The 20999-nt window shown below is 38.0% G+C and overlaps 2 protein-coding genes across 3 annotated transcripts; both read left to right on the plus strand.

The window, feature by feature from the left end:
- Positions 1 to 515: 515 nt before the first annotated feature.
- Positions 516 to 12690, plus strand: slc12a3 (solute carrier family 12 member 3). Of its 2 annotated transcripts, XM_046864530.1 has the most exons (26): positions 575 to 1042; positions 1187 to 1306; positions 1555 to 1630; positions 2411 to 2506; positions 2612 to 2751; positions 2836 to 2946; positions 3041 to 3152; positions 3246 to 3376; positions 3571 to 3655; positions 4153 to 4316; positions 4437 to 4544; positions 4655 to 4778; positions 5784 to 5885; positions 6073 to 6228; positions 6323 to 6422; positions 6596 to 6707; positions 6814 to 6951; positions 7267 to 7373; positions 7465 to 7547; positions 7645 to 7707; positions 9824 to 9925; positions 10058 to 10169; positions 10728 to 10814; positions 10953 to 11088; positions 11280 to 11347; positions 11445 to 12690. In XM_046864530.1, the coding sequence occupies exons 1-26, from the start codon at positions 761 to 763 to the stop codon at positions 11584 to 11586; spliced, it is 3057 nt and encodes a 1018-aa protein (XP_046720486.1). In that variant the 5' UTR covers positions 575 to 760; the 3' UTR covers positions 11587 to 12690. The 2 variants fall into 2 exon arrangements, with proteins under 2 accessions (XP_046720485.1, XP_046720486.1); XM_046864529.1 differs by having other exon boundaries at positions 516 to 1042; positions 3041 to 3376.
- A 91-nt stretch (positions 12691 to 12781) lies between these two features.
- On the plus strand, positions 12782 to 20767 carry herpud1 (homocysteine-inducible, endoplasmic reticulum stress-inducible, ubiquitin-like domain member 1). Its single transcript, XM_046864533.1, has 8 exons — positions 12782 to 13261; positions 13725 to 13802; positions 15257 to 15334; positions 15776 to 15936; positions 16133 to 16243; positions 16341 to 16697; positions 19390 to 19504; positions 19668 to 20767. Exons 1-8 carry the CDS (start codon positions 13109 to 13111, stop codon positions 19845 to 19847), a joined length of 1233 nt encoding a protein of 410 aa, XP_046720489.1. The 5' UTR covers positions 12782 to 13108; the 3' UTR covers positions 19848 to 20767.
- Positions 20768 to 20999: the final 232 nt, after the last annotated feature.

A 20999-nucleotide genomic window follows, 5' to 3' on the forward strand; every position in this document is an offset into this window, starting at 1 on the left:
AAAAAGCTGAAAGGAAGACACTCAACAGGGGAGCACCTGTGGACAGATTTGTGAGATCTGCTCTAATTGCACAATGAAGAACCCAGCAGTGAGTGTTCCAGAGCAATTTCTGTAGAAATAATTACTTAACCTAGAGCTTGTACCTTGGGTCACATGTATTTGTGGACTTCAGTATGTAAGTTAATGAGGAACTGAAAGAATGATTATTCGTTGCCAGAGGCAAAAGTCGTTCAGCTGAAACGCTAATGATTTGTCGCGATGTTTTACAAGGCATTACATGACTAGCTGAACCGAAGGTCACCAAGAAAAGATTTATGAAATGCTACAAATCTGATTAACACATAAGTTTGCTTTTTATATAATCACACACATTTCCACCTCTTATTGTCCAGTTATTGTTAAATTTGCATAGACTACATCGTTATTCCATTGGCTGGTTTTGGAAAACCGTTAACCGTAATTCCACAGACACGTAACATGGAGAACTGATTGCAATTTGAGGAAGCAAAAGTGTCCTTCAGTGCTTCTGGGAAGGTTATCCTGCTTTAGATCTCAATCACTGTGTTGTGATCATGTTAACAAGCTTAAGTACATGCCAATGTCCCTGGGGCAGCTCTTTAAGAACTACTGACCATTACAGAAAAAAATGCCAAATGGCCCTATGTTTGTATTGTCCAAGAGCAAAACCAAGAGCATTTCCGGTTTGGGTACAATATAACCCACGCTCTAGACCCCTGCTCACACTGGCTTCCACACACTCATGGAGGGCACACTACACAATAGTGAGGTGATTAACCTCACTTCATTCCGAAGCCAATACTCTGTCCCTTCAACACTTAACGGTGGAGACAGCCATCGGTACACCATCGATGAAAACGGTGGTTATGACTTAAATGGGGTGACTTCACGTGGTTCAGTTGTGATGTCTGGATATGATACGCTAGATTCTCCACCTAGTTATGACTTTTATGCTAATACAGAAGTTTTTGGGAGAACAAAAAAATTAAGACCTTCGCTCTTTCATCTTCATTCCAACCATGAGGTAGGTTGTATTAGTATTGGATTGCACTACATTCATGGTGTTGAATATTGAATAATGTAGTTTTATAGTGTGATTTTATGTAAGTGTTCAATTTAAGAATTCGTATTTATATATGGTTATATAAAAAAAAATGAAATCTTGTAGGATGATAGTTCCCCACCTCCTCTGTACGAGGAGACAAGTGGGAACAAAGAAAGCCCTGATGAAGAGCCAGCGGAACCTCCTCCAGAGCCCGCTCGCTTTGGATGGGTTCAAGGAGTTATGGTAAGGAGCAATTAAAGCTCAGTGTCTATGTGGTGTCTAATATTCTTAATAAGCATTTTGTAAGAATCTCATCACTGAGTTATCTTTGTGCTGAGCATTAGGTCTCAAATTGATTACAGCATTGGCTGATTAGAACAGTCGTAAATTTTATTATACTTGAATTTTGGATACTTACCCATGACTTCATGGTCAACCTGACTCTTAATTCACACTTTGTAATTTAAAACATTGGTGATTGTTTTCTGCAGATTCGTTGTATGCTCAACATCTGGGGGGTTATTCTGTACCTCAGGCTTCCATGGATTACATCTCAAGCTGGAATTGGTACAGTTCTTACTCTGATCCATAAGCAGTTTTGGAGGCAAATAGATGCTCTGCCTGTATGAGTATCAGGTTAAAGTTGAGGCACTCTATTTATAATTCTCAAATATCATTACAACTTAATTTATAATGATTACTACTTGTCAACTTAAAGTACATATGGACAAAAATAAGTGTGGGCTACTTTCCTGGTATCTTAGAGCAAATAAAGGTTTCTACACATACTATGTAGATTTTCATAGGCATTTACACGACACCTCAACACACCCATGTGTCTATTCCAAACCCATGGGCATTAACATCACAGTGCCCCTCTTTCCAATTTGCTGTTACAACAGATTGCACTCTTCTGAGAGAGATTTCCAATAGATTTTGGAGTGAGACTGTGGGAATTTGGCATTCAAGAAGCCTGGTGCACATTTACTGTTCCAGCTCATGGCCAAGAGGGAAAATCAAATGCTTGTGACGATTACATGAACATTTGTGTCAAAGATATGGAGAAGGCCCTCATATGGATGTGAAGGTCATCACATATCTGACCTTATTGTAGACACGCTGAGGCTTTATAAATCTTGATTTCTAGATCCCCTTAATGTACTTTATGGACCCATATCATTACCATGCAAAATCTAATTCATGGAATCATATCAGAGTTTTATGTTATACTAAATGTTTTTTTTTTTTTTTTTTTTTTTTTTGTATTTCAAAAGGTATTCTGATTCCTTCCATAAGGGAAATATGTTGGTAATTTTTTTTACTATAAATGTTATATTTGCTTCTAAGGTTTGACTTGGATTATTATCCTGCTTTCCTCCTGCATTACTGGGATCACTGGCCTCTCTACGTCTGCCATCGCTACCAACGGCAAAGTCAAAGGAGGCAGGGTTTTTACTCCTTTTACTCAGCACATCTCCATTACACATTAGCATCACATTACAAACCTCTCCAGAAATGCTCATAATTCTTGCCTCAATACTTTTACAGGTGGCACATATTTCCTGATCTCACGCAGTTTGGGTCCAGAGCTCGGAGGATCCATTGGACTGATCTTTGCTTTTGCTAATGCAGTGGCTGTAGCTATGCACACTGTAGGTTTTGCTGAGACTGTGCAAGCACTAATGCAGGTAGGCTTAAAATATCCAGTCACTGTTAAAATGTTAAAATAATATTTGTGTTAAGCAATCTTTGTTATTTTTTTTTTATTTCAGGAGAGTGGTACAAGCATGGTAGACCCCCTTAATGACATCCGCATCATTGGTGTAATCACTGTCACTTGTCTGCTAGCAATTTCCTTAGCTGGGATGGAGTGGGAGTCCAAGGTCTGTGTCAAAATCAAGTAGCATTTTGTTTATAGTATAATCACCTTGCTTTTGTATTAACCAGCCTTGTAAAACTTGTAAATCAAACCATCAGGCCCAGGTTTTGTTCTTCTTCGTTATTATGGTTTCCTTTGCAAATTACATTGCTGGTACCATAATGCCTGCAACTCCTCAGAAGCAAGCGAAAGGCTTCTTCAGCTACAGAGGTCAGAATATGGATCATATGCATCCTCTCAGGAGATTACATACAGTATGTACGTTTATGTGTCTCACAGTGTGCTTTTCTTTGTGCCTACCAGCGGAAATTTTTGCAGAAAACTTTGTGCCCAGCTGGCGTGGGCCAGGAGGCAGCTTCTTTGGCATGTTCTCCATCTTTTTTCCTTCTGCCACAGGCATTCTTGCAGGAGCCAATATCTCTGGAGACCTGAAGGCAAGTTTAGCTATTTCTACCACACATTAAATCATTTGAAGTTATGCACTCCTTTATGCTACATAAATCTTATAAAATCCATTTGACACACAAATGTGTGCCTGTTTCATTTGTTTTTCTCTATATGCTTCCTTATTTTAATATACACACACACACACACACACACACACACACACACACACATATTCTCATAGGACCCCAATGTGGCTATACCCCGTGGCACAATGCTGGCCATTTTCTGGACCACCATGTCTTATCTTATCATCTCTGCTACTATTGGTAAGTGCCAGCAGCATGTATTTTGGAAAATCCTGCAACAGTACTATTTGTTGTTTTCATCTGATTATTTGATGCTTTTCACTGCAAATTTAAATACATCAAGATTTTGCCTGAATTATGACAGTAGCACAGTGGCTGGTGTCCCCGATTCTCTTCTCCAGAATTGAGCTTGTGTGGATTACTTCTGCATGCATTCCGTGTCCACAGGGGTTCCCTCTGGGTTCTCTGGCTTCCTACCCTGGCCCACATGCTAGTGGATAGAAGGAAGCCAGAGTGTGTGTGTTTGTTGTGTGTGTGTGTGTGTGTGTGTGTGTGTGTGTGTGTGTGTGTGTGTGTGTGTGTGATTCAGATAAACTGCTATTTCATCCAGTGTGTATTGCACTTTCCGAACCCAGTGCTCTTTAGAAGGCTCTGGATCACTGTGACTCAGATTAGTATAAAGCTGCAGATGAACGAATACATTTTTTTAAAATAAACTGTTTTCTTTCCTGTATCAGGCTCATGTGTAGTGCGCGATGCTTCTGGTAATCCTAATGACACTCTTCTCATCGCTGATTTTGATACTGCGGACTGCCTGGGGACTGCCTGTAAATATGGATGGAACTTCAGCGACTGCATTGCCAACAAGACCTGCACTTATGGCCTTAGCAACAATTACCAAGTACCCAAAATTATATATAATTTTTTTTTTTTTATCTTTGAAGCACCATCTGATATAAAAAGAAAGAAAATGATTACTTAGCCATTTTTCAACACATTCCGTCTCATTCCTTCTGTTTAGACCATGAGTATGGTGTCTGGAGTTGCTCCCCTGATTGCAGCTGGTATCTTTGGAGCTACTTTATCCTCAGCTCTGGCTTGCCTTGTTTCAGCCCCCAAAGTGTTTCAGGTGACGTTTCATTGAACATCCACTTTTACTTTGTGTATAGTTCTAAGTGTAAATATGATGCAGTCTTATCAGTGATGAATGTAGCAAACATTTTATTTGTCTTGTACTAGTGTCTTTGCAAGGATCAGTTGTATCCAGGGATTGGTTTCTTTGGAAAAGGCTATGGAAAGAACGATGAGCCATACAGAAGCTACCTCTTAACATATATCATTGCTGTGTGCTTCATCCTCATTGGTAGGCAGAATGCTAAAATATTTCAGAACCAATAGCTCTGTCCTTATGTGCTTGTGGGGCAGAGCCTGACCATATTCCACAAATATCTGTATAATAAATGTTCAGAAGCTTCATACATTTTAACATTACATACTTTTTATATTTTGAATAAACTATGGCTTAAATAATTGCTATATGACAAATATAAGCAATTGCTCCCTGATTTTGTCAACGTTCCTTACCTTTATTTTCCTTTTCTGTATGTTTTACAATTATGAGGCACCATAGAGTTGTTAATACAACCTAGTGGTTAACCCAGGAACTGCAACTAGTTTAACAGAGGCCTTTTGGGGCAGGAATCACTCTCTCCAATACTCCTTAAATCTATATCTGTAGGCATTTTAGGTGAAGCAGGGGACAGGATAAGTAATGCTAGATAATGATAGGCTGGTTAGGACAAATTGGTCTGGTTTAAAAATATGGATATTAAAATATGTTTAGTTGTAATGCACCAAAAGCGAAGGCGTAAACAAAGACAAAGTGTAAGTGCATACAGTGTGTCTATGCTGTACATTATTTTTAATTTTTTAATGTAGATTATAAATTACAAATCTTGGAAGAGGGAACAGTGGATTATGGATTATGAATAATCTCTGTATATTTGAAATGCGTTTACACACTGGACACATTGCTTTAGCACTTAAAGGCTAAGAAGACTGTGTTAATCTTTCTAATGCTCTAGTAATTTTGGGATAGTTTCAGGGCTTTTGTCTTGTTATTAAACAAAGGTATGTCTAAAACTGCTAATAACAAGCTGCTAGACTGAAGAAAAACACTAGATAGTAACTTAGAGTTTAAGTCAAGTTTATTAGACTCTCAGATTCATTTCGTTTAAGTGTATGGCTTCCTGCTCCACCAAATTCTATGATTACAAGCTGCTGTTGCATGTGTAATGAACTACAATCTTTATGAATACCTAATAAATAGTATGATACACTGATATTTCCTATCCGAAATACATTTCAGCTGAACTGAACACTATTGCTCCTATCATCTCCAACTTTTTCCTGTGCTCCTATGCCCTCATCAACTTCAGCTGTTTCCATGCCTCCATCACCAACTCTCCAGGTGAGAATGCAATCCTGTATCACCTGCAATCCCATTTTTATTTATGTATAAAAAGCTGGGTAAAAAATTTGACTAGTACAAAAGCTTGGTTGATCCCGGCTGCACCAACATACAATACAATTAAAGCGTAAGACCTAAATAAAAAATTGCATGGCTAGCATGTGTTCATTTCCTGTTGTGTGTGCAGGTTGGCGTCCTTCATTTCGGTTCTACAGTAAGTGGGCGTCCCTGGTGGGTGCTGTGGTGTCTGTGGTCATCATGTTCTTGCTCACTTGGTGGGCTGCTCTCATTGCCATCGGAATAGTGGTCTTCCTATTAGGATATGTGCTCTACAAGAAGCCTTGTAAGGCAAAAGTTTTATTTACCAATTGCTTAAACTATTTTTGCAATTACACACTATAGTGGCATAATTTCAAAATGTTGTTTTTCTTATGTAGCTGTGAACTGGGGTTCCTCAGTGCAAGCAGGCTCCTATAACATGGCACTTTCCTACTGTGTGGGTCTCAACCATGTGGATGACCACATAAAGAATTATAGGTATTAATGCACATATACACAATATCTATTTCAACCACATTAACAATGAATCATGAGTTTCTTTATGCAAGTCTTTTGTGAGTCACATACGCCCCATTTTCTGTGTTTCTTGATTCCTGTCTTAATATTTCCCTGCCTTGATTGTTTTCACCTGTCTTATTTTTAATCCTTAGGCCACAGTGTCTGGTTCTTACAGGGCCTCCCAGTTTGCGGCCAGCTTTGGTGGACTTTGTAGGCACCTTCACCAAGAACCAGAGTCTGATGATGTGTGGGAATGTCATTATAGTAAGTTGACTTGATTTTATTCATGGATTAGACAGTCAGCATGGCTCGGTCCCCATAGCTAATAGCTGATATGAAATGTATAATCAAATTTTTGTTTGCATCACAGGGAGCCCAGACACCTGAAGCTTTGGATGCTGCCAACAGCAGCAGTCATGTGACATGGCTCAACAAGCGAGGCATTAAGTCTTTCTGTCATGGAGTAGTTGCTGATAACCTGCGCAGTGGTGTGCAGATATTACTGCAGGTCATTTATCTTGGCATCTGTACAAAATTACTGTGCCTTTTCCTTTACCAACTTTTCCACATTTCGTATTGTTACAAAAGGAGGTGGACTTGATGTTTCATGTTATGTCAAGAATCAATTTAGGTGTATATCATATACAAACAGCATCATGAAAACCACAAAGATAAGAAACATTTATTTTGATTACAGGTTGCAATATTGCAAAATTTTGAAAATATCCATGTGACTAAATAGTAATACAAGGCACTGCACTGCATTTCCTGTTCAGCTTATTTGTGTGATTACACACTGGCTGATACTAATGTGTCTCTGTAGGGTGCAGGTCTGGGGCGGATTCGACCTAATGTCCTAGTAATGGGATTTAAAAAGAACTGGCGCAAATGTCCACCAACAATTACTGATCAATACATAGGCATTTTACAGTAAGTCTAAATTTCATCAGCACACAAACCTAAGAGCTTTTGATTAAATCCCTTGTGACAATGAATTATCATTATGATGTATATTTCTTAGTGATTCCTTTGACCTGCAATATGGTGTATGTGTTCTTCGGATGAAAGAAGGTCTTGATTTGTCTCATCAGATGCAAGCACATGGTAATGAACATTTTCTAAATATAAATATGCAAAATATTGTTTTAGTTGTTTAAAATAGGTTATTGTGATTCTTAACATGATCATAATTTTACTGCAGTAAACCATGCATTTGAGGCAGCCGCAGAACCAGGGCCTGATACAAGACCTTCGATCAACACACGTATGTATCAAAACTCTCTGTTGGTCAATGTTGAAGGTAACTGGGGTTCATAACAAATATAACTATAACCACAGATTATTCTACCTTTTTAAACTGCTGTTGTTTTTGGAATCATCAGTAGAATATAATTTCTAGAAAACCACAATTTGGGAAAATTAAAGGAGCACAAATAAATATGTTATTTAAGAGTCCATGGTTAAATTGTGCACAAAAAAAAAAGTAAACAAACAAAAAAGAATAAACATAACAAAACAGTGGCGGGCTGTGCATTTGGTAGCTGGGCCTTCAGTGAGGACTTAATATACCTCTTAATACCACCAATATCATGTCGAAATTATTGAAACCATGAATACTATAGAAAAACGCAATTTAACAACGTGTGGCATTACAGAGAGAGAGGCATTTCACATGTGGAGGGTGAATACCATTTTACTAAAGCAAGCTCCGAACCTCTACACTACAACCGCAACTGTGCACCTACATCATCTGGAGCAGTTCAGAATCAATATTTGTCTAATAACATGACAAAACAAAAGTTAATAAAATACAACCTACTCACCAGAGATACATAGTTATAATTTGCACCACTCCTCAGATGCTGCAAGCCAGTGGTACCACTCGTATTCACTGGTCTGGAAGTGGTAAACAAACCCTTTCCCAGGCTGAAACAAGCTAGCTAGCTTCTTGGTTGGCCGACCTCTTCTCACAATGTCTAGCTTTTCTTGAAAATGTATTTTTAAGTATGTCCGAGAGCAAATCAATTTCTCTTCCTACGTAGGCATGAAAAAGTCTAACTCAGATGTATTAATGTGTGAAGCGCACTACTGACGTGTTTTGCCAGTCGAACTTGGCTGTAACCGTTTCCCTCTGACCAGCCAATCAGAGGAAGGAAAATGCGAATTTTAAATCTGACTGGTTAAAGAAACAGATTTGTTTCTTATAGAGACTATGGTAAAAAAGCCAGCAGTACAGACTTTGAAGGCCCGGGCAGATTAGATTGACATGGCAGCACATGGAGGCTGAAATCTGATTGGACAAAAAAATCGAACATCCACATCCACATACTGGAAGCAGTGCAGCCAAGAGAAACACTACAAAATGAAGAGAATAAACTGTTGGGAATAATTTAATACAATTTCTTGAAACAAATATTAGAATTGTTGTATTAGAAAAGTTGTAAATGTAGGTCAGTGTTTCTGATAGTGTTTAGGCCAGCAGAGAAGGCTTTGCTGGCCCTGACCGCCCACCACTGATAAAAAACCCCAGAAATTCAGTAAAAACATTCATATCCTACACCATTAACTGAATGTGTGTACATCCTGAAACAATCAACTTCAAATCTCATAATTTGCATGTATTACTGCACTTTTATATAAGGAATCTATTGTCCATTTAAATTAATTTTTTTTGTCACATTTACAGCATTTACCAGACTCTGTTAACTTATAAAGGTGTTTTGTGTTCTATCAAAAACAAATCCTTAAGCTAGCTCGTTAGATAAGAGACTAAGAATACAAGAATGTTCTGTAAACCCCAGTCATTTTATATCATTGGTATTAATTAAAGAATATAGGGGAGAAAACTAAATATATTAACACAATTATTCATTAGAATATGACAAAGGAAATGATGTTGGAGAAAGCAAATACTTTTATTGGCATAGAAATAAGTCAAAATAACTTACATGTTTAGCTTTTATTCTTTAACCTTATACCCTTTGAATTCCCAGCTGTTATTGCACTTTAACGGTTACTGACTTTTTGGTGTCCCTATGCAAACGAGCTGTGTCAGAAACACACTTTGCACTTCACAGATGTGAAGAGGATTTGTAAACAATGTAAACATTTTTTGATCAATTTAGCTTATGCAAACATTTCCACACAACTAAAGGATATATATATATATATATATATATATATATATATATATATATATATATATATATATATATATGGAACACTGTAAGAAAATGAACTTATCATATAGGTTTTTAATCAAATAAATCTTTACACTATTAGATGTACTTTAAAAATAATGACATTATTACATTACAAATTACATATTTTATGCTTGGACTATGCTGATATTTGTGAAACTATTGCTTCCTTTCTGGCAGTGGACCCAGAATCAATGCTGGCTCTTCCTCAACCCACCACTGTCTTTCAGTCCAAACAGGAAAAGAAAACCATTGATGTGTATTGGCTGTTTGATGATGGAGGTAAAATGCAGAGCAAATAAATGTTCTTACAAAACCATCCATTAGAATACAAATTCACCCTGCACTGCACAGTAATGTCAGTATAATGTATCTACATGATGCAATGGTAGCTAAAGGTGTGTGTGTTGACAGGTCTGACTCTACTGTTGCCCTACCTTCTTAAGCGCAAGAAGCGCTGGGGCAGATGCAAAGTAAGAGTGTTTGTAGGAGGAGAAATCCAGCATGTTGAGGAACAGAAACAGGAGTAAGTCAAGCTACAACCATAATATTGTGTTTTTAACAGTACAGTATCAACGTTGGTTAATTTATTGTTTTGATCATTGTAAATAAGCAGCACAATGAAATACACACATAGTTTCAATGTACTTATCTAGGCATATATTTTAACATAATTACTAGGAGCTCTCTCTAATTAAGTATTGTTGTAAGTATTAATTTACATTAAGTTTTCTCAAATGTAATTCAATCATAATTAGAGTTTCTCTCTGTGTGGAGTTTAGCATGCTTCTTCCTCTCTATGCACAGATTTTCTCACAATACTCTTAAATTTCAGTAGATATTCTTGCTATGAAAAAATATCTACATAGGTATACTGTTGTTAAATTGGTAAAATCAAGTGTACAGTATATGCTAAACTGCAACAACAAGTGAAGGTTAGCTGGCTCCAACATAAATAAATGACAAACAGACATCAATCTGTTTTTTGTTTTTATCATTATAATCAGTACAGTGTGTACAAGTGTGCAATGCAGATGCAGTTCCTTGAATTGCTGAGTCAGAGTATTCTCTCTACACTCACCAGGCTCACAGCTCTCATCAGCAAGTTTCGCCTTGGCTTCCATGAAATCCATGTTCTTCCCGACATCAATGAGAAACCCCAGCCTGAACAGTATTAATACCTTTTATCGATTCTGAGTTTTACTTATAATCCAAACTGTTTTATTGAACAGAAAGACTATTTCAGTTATCAAGTGATTTTTTGTACACCGGTTCTTTCCTATTAAACACATTTCATTCATTTTAACAGTGTTAAGAGGTTTGAGGACCTTCTGGCACCATATAGAGTACATGCTATTCAAAAGAATGAAGAAGGAGGGGGACAGCCCACCAGTGACTGCCCATGGACAGTATCTGATGAGGAGATGGAGAAAAATACAGCGAAGGTAAACTTCCAAATTGATGTTAATAGGTCAAGAGATACATCGTATTATTATCAGATCACATACAATAAAGAATAGTTATACAATTTGCAATTACCAACTCCATAGAATAAAAAGTATTATTTAACAATTAAGGTTTGTTGTGCTTCTTCATAATTATTATTTCTGTGCATTTTTTTTTTTTTATTTTGTAGTCCTTCAGACAAATCCGCCTTAATGAAGTCCTTCAAGACTATTCAAGGGATGCAGCTTTAATTATTGTGTAAGTTGATGTCAGACTATGTTTTAGCTTTATATTCACAGAATTGTGTCAGATATTATTGCTACTTACGGAGTTGTTAACTTTTTTTTTGAAACAGAACGATGCCCATAGGCCGGAGAGGAGCATGTCCCAGTGCTCTTTACATGGCTTGGCTGGAAACCTTATCTCGTGATCTACGACCTCCAGTGCTGCTTGTCAGAGGCAACCAGGAGAGTGTACTCACCTTCTATTGCCAGTAATCAAACACCAAAAAAGATGATCAGCTATGCAGTGGATGACTCCTTTGCTTTTTAAATCATAGAATGATGTAAAATAAGACTTAGTATGCACATAGCACTTGCCTTGGTTTTAATGGGGTTTTCTTAAACATGTATGTTAATATGTTTGTCATTCTGTGACTGATGTCTTTCTAATGTCTTTCTAAACCATATTGTTTCATTTACATATTATTTGTGACATTTATTTTCCTTCACTGTATTTAACTCATATAATCCTGCTTTTTAATGATAATCAGTTCAAACAGATTGACTGTAACCTCTTTTCTAAGTCATTTTACTAATTTCATTTACATTTGTTTTATTAAGTTTCCCTGATGAAAAATCCAGTATAGTCTGACCACTTACCAGCAGCCAAAACATTGGATGAGCTGGTCAAACTGGTAGACCACGTTAGCCAAAAGACAAGAAAACAGTTAATTTACCACTACTAATGCCACATCTTAGACAAGTTGCTTTATTAGGTCAATAGGTGCTAATTGCTGTAAATGGGGCAAAAAAAGTTTTTTAAATTGACAATATTTTTCATAAATAAAAGTGCAGTAATCGATGCAAATGATATGATTTGAACACTCAATTAGGTGGCACGGTGGTATGGCACGGTGGTATGGCAGGTAGCAGTGTGGCCTCACGGTTATGGAGTACAGTTTGATTGTGATCTTAGCTTGATATCTGAAGCATCTTGCCTGTAAGGGTTTCCTCACAGTTTCCTCCCACCTCCCAAAAGCATTCCAGGTGGGATTGTCTACTCTAAAATTGCCCTTAGGTGTGACTGAATGTGTGACTGTTTGTATGCCAAGATCAATACAACAGAACCCCACCCAGTTTTGTTGAGATAAGCTCCAAATCCCCTATGACATCTCGCCCCCCCCCCAATTTTGTTGAGATAAACCCCAAATCCCCTATGACATCGGGTTGGATTATTTGTTACTGAAACTGATAAAACTGAACAGATTGAACTGATTGAGATGATCTAAGAATGTAATTATTTAAGTATATAAGTACGTGTGTCTTGTTAAGTTGTATTTATTGTTGTTTGTAATTAAATAAACAGACAATTAACACCCATGTAAAGTTGGCTTTTTCTTTCATCATAAAGTGACGCAACTCGGGGTTTTATCGTGAAGCGGAACTTTCCCGAGTACAGAAGGCCGACACTGAGTCTGCGCAGTGCGTGTGGCTTCCGCATAGGCTCCACGTCAGTGCGCGAGCGCTCTCCAGCCAATCCCGTTGAGCCACAGTGTGTTTTGGAAACACACACCCAAGAGGTGCATCTGACGAGCTGTCAACCGCCCGTAAAGTTCCCGAGCTGCCTCGGACCGCCGCCTTACTCTGATCTTTGTGCCAGTTCCGGTGTTTCAGCCTCCCGCAGCAGAAGTGCCGGACATCCGGGTCTGTGTATACTTACCGACATCGGGGTTAACTTTAGCGTACGGCTTTGTGAATTTGATAAGTGAAAGTCAGGGTCGAGAAACGGACAAAGAAAATGGATTCCCAGGTCTCGGAGACGGAGACGATCTCAGTAGTGATCAAAACGCCGAATCAAGTGCATGGTGATCAGATAATCAAAGATGTCAACCTCAACTGGACGGTGAAAGACCTGAAAACTCACTTGGCTTCTGTTTATCCATCCGAACCGGTGAGTGTTTACTTTATGGTGATCTTATTTACATGTTTACGACATAGAGAAGCGAGGGCTCTCGGTGTTAGCCAGCTAGCATTCCTACAGTTTATCAAGTGTCATACACTTCCCATTTCGCTTTGTCGCGTTTTATTGTTGTAAGAATGGCGTGTGAATCTTATAACGATCGTTATGAACTTTTCTTACGGGTTAGGTGGTTCACCTCATCTCTTGGCATTCCGTTGCACTACTAAGGCGCTTGCGGTGTTAGCTATTGTAGCTAACACGCGCGCGCACACGCCAGGCGCGTGCCCGTGGATTTATAATCAAGCAGACGGCACTGTACTGTACAATTCGCCCTTTTTGTTTTCTCAAAACACTCCCGTGAAACACGCTTAAGTGTGGCTTGAAAAGTTACGGAATGACCTTCCCTCATTTGTTTATTGTATTTGACAATTGTGGCTTACTTTCCTCCAAACAGGCTGTAAAGGACCAAAGACTCATCTACTCAGGCAAACTGCTCACAGACAACCTGTACATCAGAGATGTTTTCAGAAAGGTAAAGTGGTTATTTATCTTTTTTTTTAATGACACAATGATGTGCAAGAATCAAATAGCACACAGAATATTTACATGTATTTGTATGTTGTGCAATGCCTGCACAGTTTGTATAACATACACAAACACAGTCAAACATCCTGAATGTGTATAGATGCACATACTGGCAACCATAGTGGGCAAAAGGAAGAACCCACTTATTTCATTTCTATCAAGCAGCTGTTTAGTATTTATTAATAATTATCTAATGTTAATTAACTTTTGAATTATGGGATGGTGACAGATACAGTACATTCAATCTATTTTTATATATTCATATCTTAATTTTTTTTTCTATATATAATTAATTTTTTATATTATATTAATATTTTCAGTCAAACTGCCATGCTTGCCATACTCTTTTATGCATGCTATTATTCAATTTAGTTATTATAAATAAATTATTGACAGCTTTTTAAAGACAGTTGTATGATTTATGATTGCTAACAATAATATGTATATTTATAATATGTATATTTTAAAACAATTCACACTGCAATCTGCAAGAGAAAAAAAATGTCACTATTTTACATGATATTAAAATTGAATGTTCATCAATACATTGTGCATTTGATTTAGAATATAAGATTGCAGACTTTGACTTTTACACACAGACTGTTTGCTTGTATATGTTATACAAATTGTGTACAAGTAGTACATGCAGATAATCTGCATTTTGTGTATAAAATGTCACAAAATATTTATTATATCAACTTATTTTATAGCAGAAATATCATATCAAGATAATAAGATATTCCTTATGAAGCGCTGTGTGTTTATGATATTTCATTTCGGCACACTTTTTTCAACTATAGTCTATAGGCATTTAAAACAAACATTTATTTAGCACCTTCATAAATATATTATTGAATGCTGAAATTATGCGTATTAATTTGATGATTAATTTTCTGAAATGATGAATATGAAAGGTCCAAAGTTACATACGATGTTAATACAATCTTAAAAGAAAGGGTGTGTACTAAATGATATGCAGTCAGCTACCTCAGGTCACTGTTCAGGTCATGAAAACATTGTGATCTAGTTTATTCATAGTGTTTGAGCTGAAAGAAATCCCACACCCTGGTGTGAATAGAGCATTATTACTGTTGAGTTTTGAATAGCTTGTAAGAACTCTGAACTTTTAAAAGCATTTTAGAAGTCATTTTATTGTTTCATTTAATGTAATTTAATGGTACTTTTTTGAGACTTTCAAGAACATCTTTAACTGTGAAGTTTATCTGGTATTCTATAGAATGTTTGTTTTATATAACCATGGTCATTATGCCACAGCACAATATGTCTGTAGTCGACTAGACACAAACACAGTTCAGTAGCGCATTTCCATTTATATTAAAGGGTGTCTCGATATCTGTAAGGCATAAACATTCTTCTAACATCATGTTCATGTGTTTACAGACAGACGCAGTACCCACTCTTCACCTTGTGTGTGCGGCTAAGCCTCAGCCTGATTTTCAGCAGGGAGCCAGACCTAAGGTATGCCTCGGTGGCCACTTTGCACCCATACACACTGTATATACGCCGCTGACAAAACAGAATAACTGAACAAATCTTTATATAAATGCATAATAACGCAGGAGCTGAAGTTGTTCCTCTAGAAGGCTCTGTCTCATGCTGCTGACAGTGCCATTGCGCCATCATGTTATTTTTCCTTCAGCCTCGCAGCACGCTGTGCATCAGTGAGAACTAGAGGCTTTCTGGAGAAACTAGTGCTAGCTCAGTGGGTGGCCTGGAACAAACTCGCACAGCTGTGCTCATTATTATTCACCAGAAAGCACAAACTTTGCATAAACTTAACAAAAACCAACCGCAGTTATTTTTGTATTTCACAGTTTCAGTAGTGATTTTTTTTTCTACCCCCCAGAAAAACATGATTTCCTTAAAACAAATCAACCATGTCTATCACTTATGATGCAGGTCAAACCAGCAGAGCAGCCACCCTCACCAGCCACTGTCTCTCCAGTACCATCTGTGGCTTCTGTGTCCTCTTCTGCTGTTCTCAGACAGCGCGGTCACCCCTCCCCTGCTGTGCCCACTGCTGCATGGCCTGCCACCAGCACTGACGCCAGCACTTCCGCGTAAGTTCCTGCCGATTTTTGTCAGGTCACTGAGATCGAGATAATGAAACACAGTGGTTGGTACAGGCCCTGAGAGTGAACATGTACGAAAAATGAGAACAAGAAAGTACTTTACTATTTAACTAATTGGAGTTTTAATGCTGATTAAAAGGCTGTAACTGTAGATAAGTTTATAAATAAATTTTTCTGAAAACAGACAAGGACCAGCAGCGATGACCCATCCATCTTTCCCAACGTACTCACTTTACAGCCCGCAGCAACTCCTTTGGCTGCAACATATGTACGCTCGGCAGTACTACATGCAGTAGTAAGTATTATCTGACTTTCAACTTATCTTGGCTTCCACTTGTTTGTGTTTCCATCTCCTTGAAAAAAAATTAAACATTTGCTATTTAACCTTCCAGCCAAGCAGCAATTGCAGCGGCCGCCTCTGTTCCCGTAACACCTCCCACTTCACTCCCCGTCACTCCGCAACAAGCCGCTGTACCTGCCGGATTACCCAATCAGGCTCCCATTGACAACCTGCCAGCCAACCAGAATGTTCCAGACCCTGCCTTCATCAACCCAGAAGGAGCCAATCAGAACATGCGCATGAATGCTCAGGGCGGACCAGTGATGGAGGATGAGGAGGATGTGGAGAGAGATTGGTTGGATTGGGTTTACACCGCTTCTCGCTTTGCTGTGTTCCTGAGCATCGTTTACTTCTATTCCAACCTGAGTCGCTTCATCCTAGTGATGAGCAGCTTGATTCTCATGTACCTGTAAGTGTGTTGTTTTTGTGGGTTTTTTTCTTCTTCTCATTCAGATTACTTGCAGACGGTAAAAGCATACACTAAGACATTAGGTATTAAAATGTACTGAAACGAATGTATACAATATTTAATAAGCATATTTTGCAACAACACAGCACAGTGGGCATCTCTAAAATTATAACCGATTTATAAAAATGTAGACAGAAAGTTTGTGGACGCCTTGTCATAAGTATAGCATGTGCTTTTTGAGCATCGCATTCCACATTTAGTCCCAATTTGCTCTTATAATTCCTTCCACTCCTCTGGGAAGATGTTCTACTAGATTTTGGAGTGTGCTTGTGGACATTTGTGTTCATGAGCCACAAGCCTATTACAAAAGGCAGCTAGAGTGAGGTAGAGTGAGAAGGCCTGGGGTGCAGTCAGTGTTCAAATTGATCCTAATGGTGTTCAGTAGAGTTGAGATCAGAGCTCTATAGCAGGCCACTCAAGATCTTTCCCCCCAAACCATGTAAACCATAGCTTCATGGAGCTCTCTTGGTGCTCAAGGGCATTGCAATGTTGGAACAGGTTCGAGCAAGTTCGAGTGAATGCAAAATATTTTATATACCACATCCAAAGACATTCTATACAATTGTGTGCTTCCAGCTTTGTGGTAACATTTTGAAGAAGAACCAGATATGGCAGGAAAGGGCAGGTGTCCCAATACTTTTGACCATATAGTGTATATCTTCTGTGGGTGGGACAACAGCATGTTCTAATTATTTATAACTATTTCACCTTATAAAGAAGTATAGCACTAACTATACAAGTCAGTATCAGTTAATTATCTTTCTTTAAAAATATGTACAGTGGTATATTTCTCTCTAGCTTTTCATAATTTTCTAAATTTTACTAAAAACCAGTTGCCAAAAAATGGTGTACAGGTGCGAGTAGGTGAACAGAAAAGTTAAAATAGTGAACTGTTTGTGAGGAAATATAAGATTAGCAAAAAAAATAAACTGTGTTGCATTAATCACACAGATTGTGTTCAGTAAAAAAATACCGTGTGGTATTTTTTACTGAACACAATCTGTGTGATTAATGCAACACAGTTTATTTTTTTTGCTAATCTTATATTTCCTCTGTAGAAAACTGAGAGCTCACTTTACAGGTCACGAGTGATCAGGCAGGTTAATCAGGCTGGATAGAGGCAAAATGAGCACATTGCCTGTGGGGATACGGAATGAGTTTTTTCGATACAAAAGAGGGGTCTGTGCCTTTTGTTATACATTGAAGCTTATTGTATGTTTGGACTTTGGTTTAACATTCACCCACACACAAGCAAATGGGACCTTTGGCAAGCTGTAGATAGTAGGGCCTCTCTTTTTCTTTTTCTTTTTCTTTTTTTCTTTTCATCATGTTCTGTGTGTGGTCGTTCATCCATTATCTTAAGCTAAACACTCTGAGAGGGAACCATGAGAATAATCTTCTTTATTTATTTTCAGATTAAATTCATCTGTATATAACCGTATCTTCTGCATGTAGGCAGAAATAGTTTTGGACTGCTCATTTTCCCTGCTGAGGCCATGATATCCATGGTTGTTGAAGCTCATTCTGTAAACATAACCTTTGTGGTGTAAACACAATTTATTTACAAAAGCATAGCTGTTATATAGTCACAGTCTAAAATAAGTTGTGATTCGGTGAATGCATAATGTCGTTTACAAATGTAAATAGAAAAGATATTAGGAATGAATGTTTAATGCTTCTCGGGGAGTTTTTATGAAAAATGTCAAAGAGGTTGGCAACAGGTGCTCAGTTCCTACAGACTGGTGACAATAGAAAACTGGTTGTAGTTACACTGTTTTTTGTTTTTTTTTACAATATGTGTGCTATAGTTTTGGCTCAATCACTTGTGTGCCTGTAGGGAAAGTTCACTGTAAATCACTTCATCTCGAGCCAATTGAACAGCATTTTGGAGGGACAGTTTTCACCATTAGTGCTATTAAAACACGAGTAGAGCGAATGTGGTATGGAAGAACAGTTTTCATCACTCCAGTACAGTTCTAAAGGCACATTGAAGAGGCTCTGGTTGCTTTTGATGGGCCTCAAACCGTATTAAAACACTTTGGGTTTTTTTTTTCTCCTTTCATTTTTCATTTATCTGAAGTTGACTGGTCGAAAAGCGTCAAGGTGCATCATGAAGTTGGAAGAGAGTGCCAAGACTGGGCAAAGCTGCCAACAAAAAAAATGAAAATGTAATCGTGTAATGAAAGAGTTCTTTCTACACACTGTTTTCTGTGTAAAAACCCCCCAAAATAAATAAATAAATAATTTCAAAAAAATTCTAAGAATAGTAACAACTATATACTTTCACGAGAATAGCCCTGCCAATTTTGGGCCCTTGAGCAAGGCCCTTAACCCTCTGTGCTCCAGGGGCACCGTAATCATGGCTGACCCTGTGCTCCGACCCCAGCTTGCTCAATATGTGAAGAAAGAATTTCACTGTGCTGTAATGTAATGTGATAAATAAAGGCTATTCTTCTTCTTCTTCTTTTAACTGGCAGCATGTCCTTGAGCTGAGAATAGAATGAATAGTAGCTGCACACATGCTAGACTATTTTAGCATGGAATGTATAATATAACAGGTGGCGAGTTCACAGAGCTTGTAGGTCTCCTATTTTCTGGATGTAATCCTGACCACAATCTTCTCTTTTTGCAGGCACACTGCGGGCTGGTTCCCATTCAGACAAAGAGCTCCGGCTCGGCCTGCAAACAATCCAGCACCAGAGGTCATTCAGAATCAGCAGAATCAGAACCAGGACAGACAAGAGCCGGTGAGAGATAATATTTATTACTGTATATTCTGTATAATGTGCTTTAACTTAAAAGCTTTTAGCTTAGACAGGAGTAAACCCTGAATCTTTCTGAATATACATATTTATTACTTTGTGTGTTTGAGACATGTTTGAGGGATTTCTTTTTTTTTTTTTTTTTAAGGTGGTGCCCCCTGCTGTGCTAGAGGATGATGAGACAGATGGGGAAGCTGCCGTTCCACCCCCTTTGACTGCAGTTCCTGTGTCTCCAGTCAGACCCCCTATTCTCTGGACTGCCTGGGTTTTCTTCAAAGCTTTTTTTTCCTCTCTGATCCCTGAGACTCCTCAAGCTATAGCTAATTGAGTTCAGCAAAAAAGTAGCGCAGAACATGAAGGAGAACTCTGCTTTCTCTTAGTGACTTTGCTCCAGGACTTTTTTTTTGCAAACACATGGTCTGTGATTCCTGGATAAGATAATATTCTGTTTAATAAACTTCCAGGTTCGTCCATTAAGCAGTTTCAAGCTGTTTGGCGATATGACCAAAAACTCTTCCTTCAGCCAAATAGTGTGTATATAATGTAAATATGTGCTGAATCAAATTTGTAAATGTTTCTGTACAGTCTCTACACAGCACTTTACATTTTCTCCCTGCCAGCATCGGTCTGTCGGCTGACCACATTGCACAGTGTCATCAGGACTTCATTTTCCTGGAATATTCCCAGAGATCCCAGAGATTGAAACCATGAGTGGAACATGGCTTATCACATCAAACATGACTGACATTGAAGGTTATTAATAGATTCTTTGTGTACAAATGCCTTTTATAAGGGCTTGTGTTTGACACTTTGACGTTATGATAAATTTCAGTTTGGTCTGTGTGTTGCGTCTGTATGATTGTGAATGATGTTCTGATTATAAAGAATACATATAATTAATAGCAATCATATAGATAAAATATTATCAGCCCAAGAAATGTTTGTTTTTGTGGCTTCTGGAACAAGAAAGTTGGACAAAACCTCTAATTTGAATCCTGCATGAATATATAGCTCTTATTTAAACCTTTGTGCATCGGCATGTCGAGTAAACGAGCAGGCACCTGAAAGCAAGATAGCACCATTTCGTTAATGGAAGAATTAATACATTTAAATAATAAAATGTTCTGATCTGGTATTTAGCACTTTATGAAGACATTCTCTTTAAGAAAAAAAATCAGCTTCGCTAATGCCGTTGGAACATGCTGTACAACTTTGTATAAGAAAGTGAAATAAATTCCTTTAAATAAATCAAGTGGCTTCTTTGTGATAAGCATTACAAGTTGCTGAGCAGCATGCCACGGAAACGTTGTGGCATACACTTTCTGTTTTTGATTTTTCTGTTACGTTTGTTCTTTGAACTTCAGACATAAGCAGACCGGCCTGCCCATTTCCGATAAACCACCAGAACACAAACTTATGGAGCAACTGCTTTTTCTTTTAGCACATGTGCACACTTACACTCTGCTTTGCTCTGCTTACA

This window comes from Silurus meridionalis, chromosome 13 (genome assembly GCF_014805685.1).
Source record: "Silurus meridionalis isolate SWU-2019-XX chromosome 13, ASM1480568v1, whole genome shotgun sequence".
Classification (NCBI taxonomy): Eukaryota; Metazoa; Chordata; class Actinopteri; order Siluriformes; family Siluridae; genus Silurus; species Silurus meridionalis.

Coding starts and splice junctions, on each gene's coding strand:
- slc12a3 (XM_046864529.1), top strand. CDS start 761: ATGGAGGGCACACTACACAATAGTGAGGTGATTAACCTCACTTCATTC. Junction 4,545..4,654: donor CAGCCCCCAAAGTGTTTCAG/GTGACGTTTCAT, acceptor GTCTTGTACTAG/TGTCTTTGCAAGGATCAGTT. Junction 6,229..6,322: donor TGTGCTCTACAAGAAGCCTT/GTAAGGCAAAAG, acceptor TTTCTTATGTAG/CTGTGAACTGGGGTTCCTCA.
- herpud1 (XM_046864533.1), top strand. CDS start 13,109: ATGGATTCCCAGGTCTCGGAGACGGAGACGATCTCAGTAGTGATCAAA. Junction 13,803..15,256: donor TCAGAGATGTTTTCAGAAAG/GTAAAGTGGTTA, acceptor ATGTGTTTACAG/ACAGACGCAGTACCCACTCT. Junction 16,244..16,340: donor CGGCAGTACTACATGCAGTA/GTAAGTATTATC, acceptor TTAACCTTCCAG/CCAAGCAGCAATTGCAGCGG.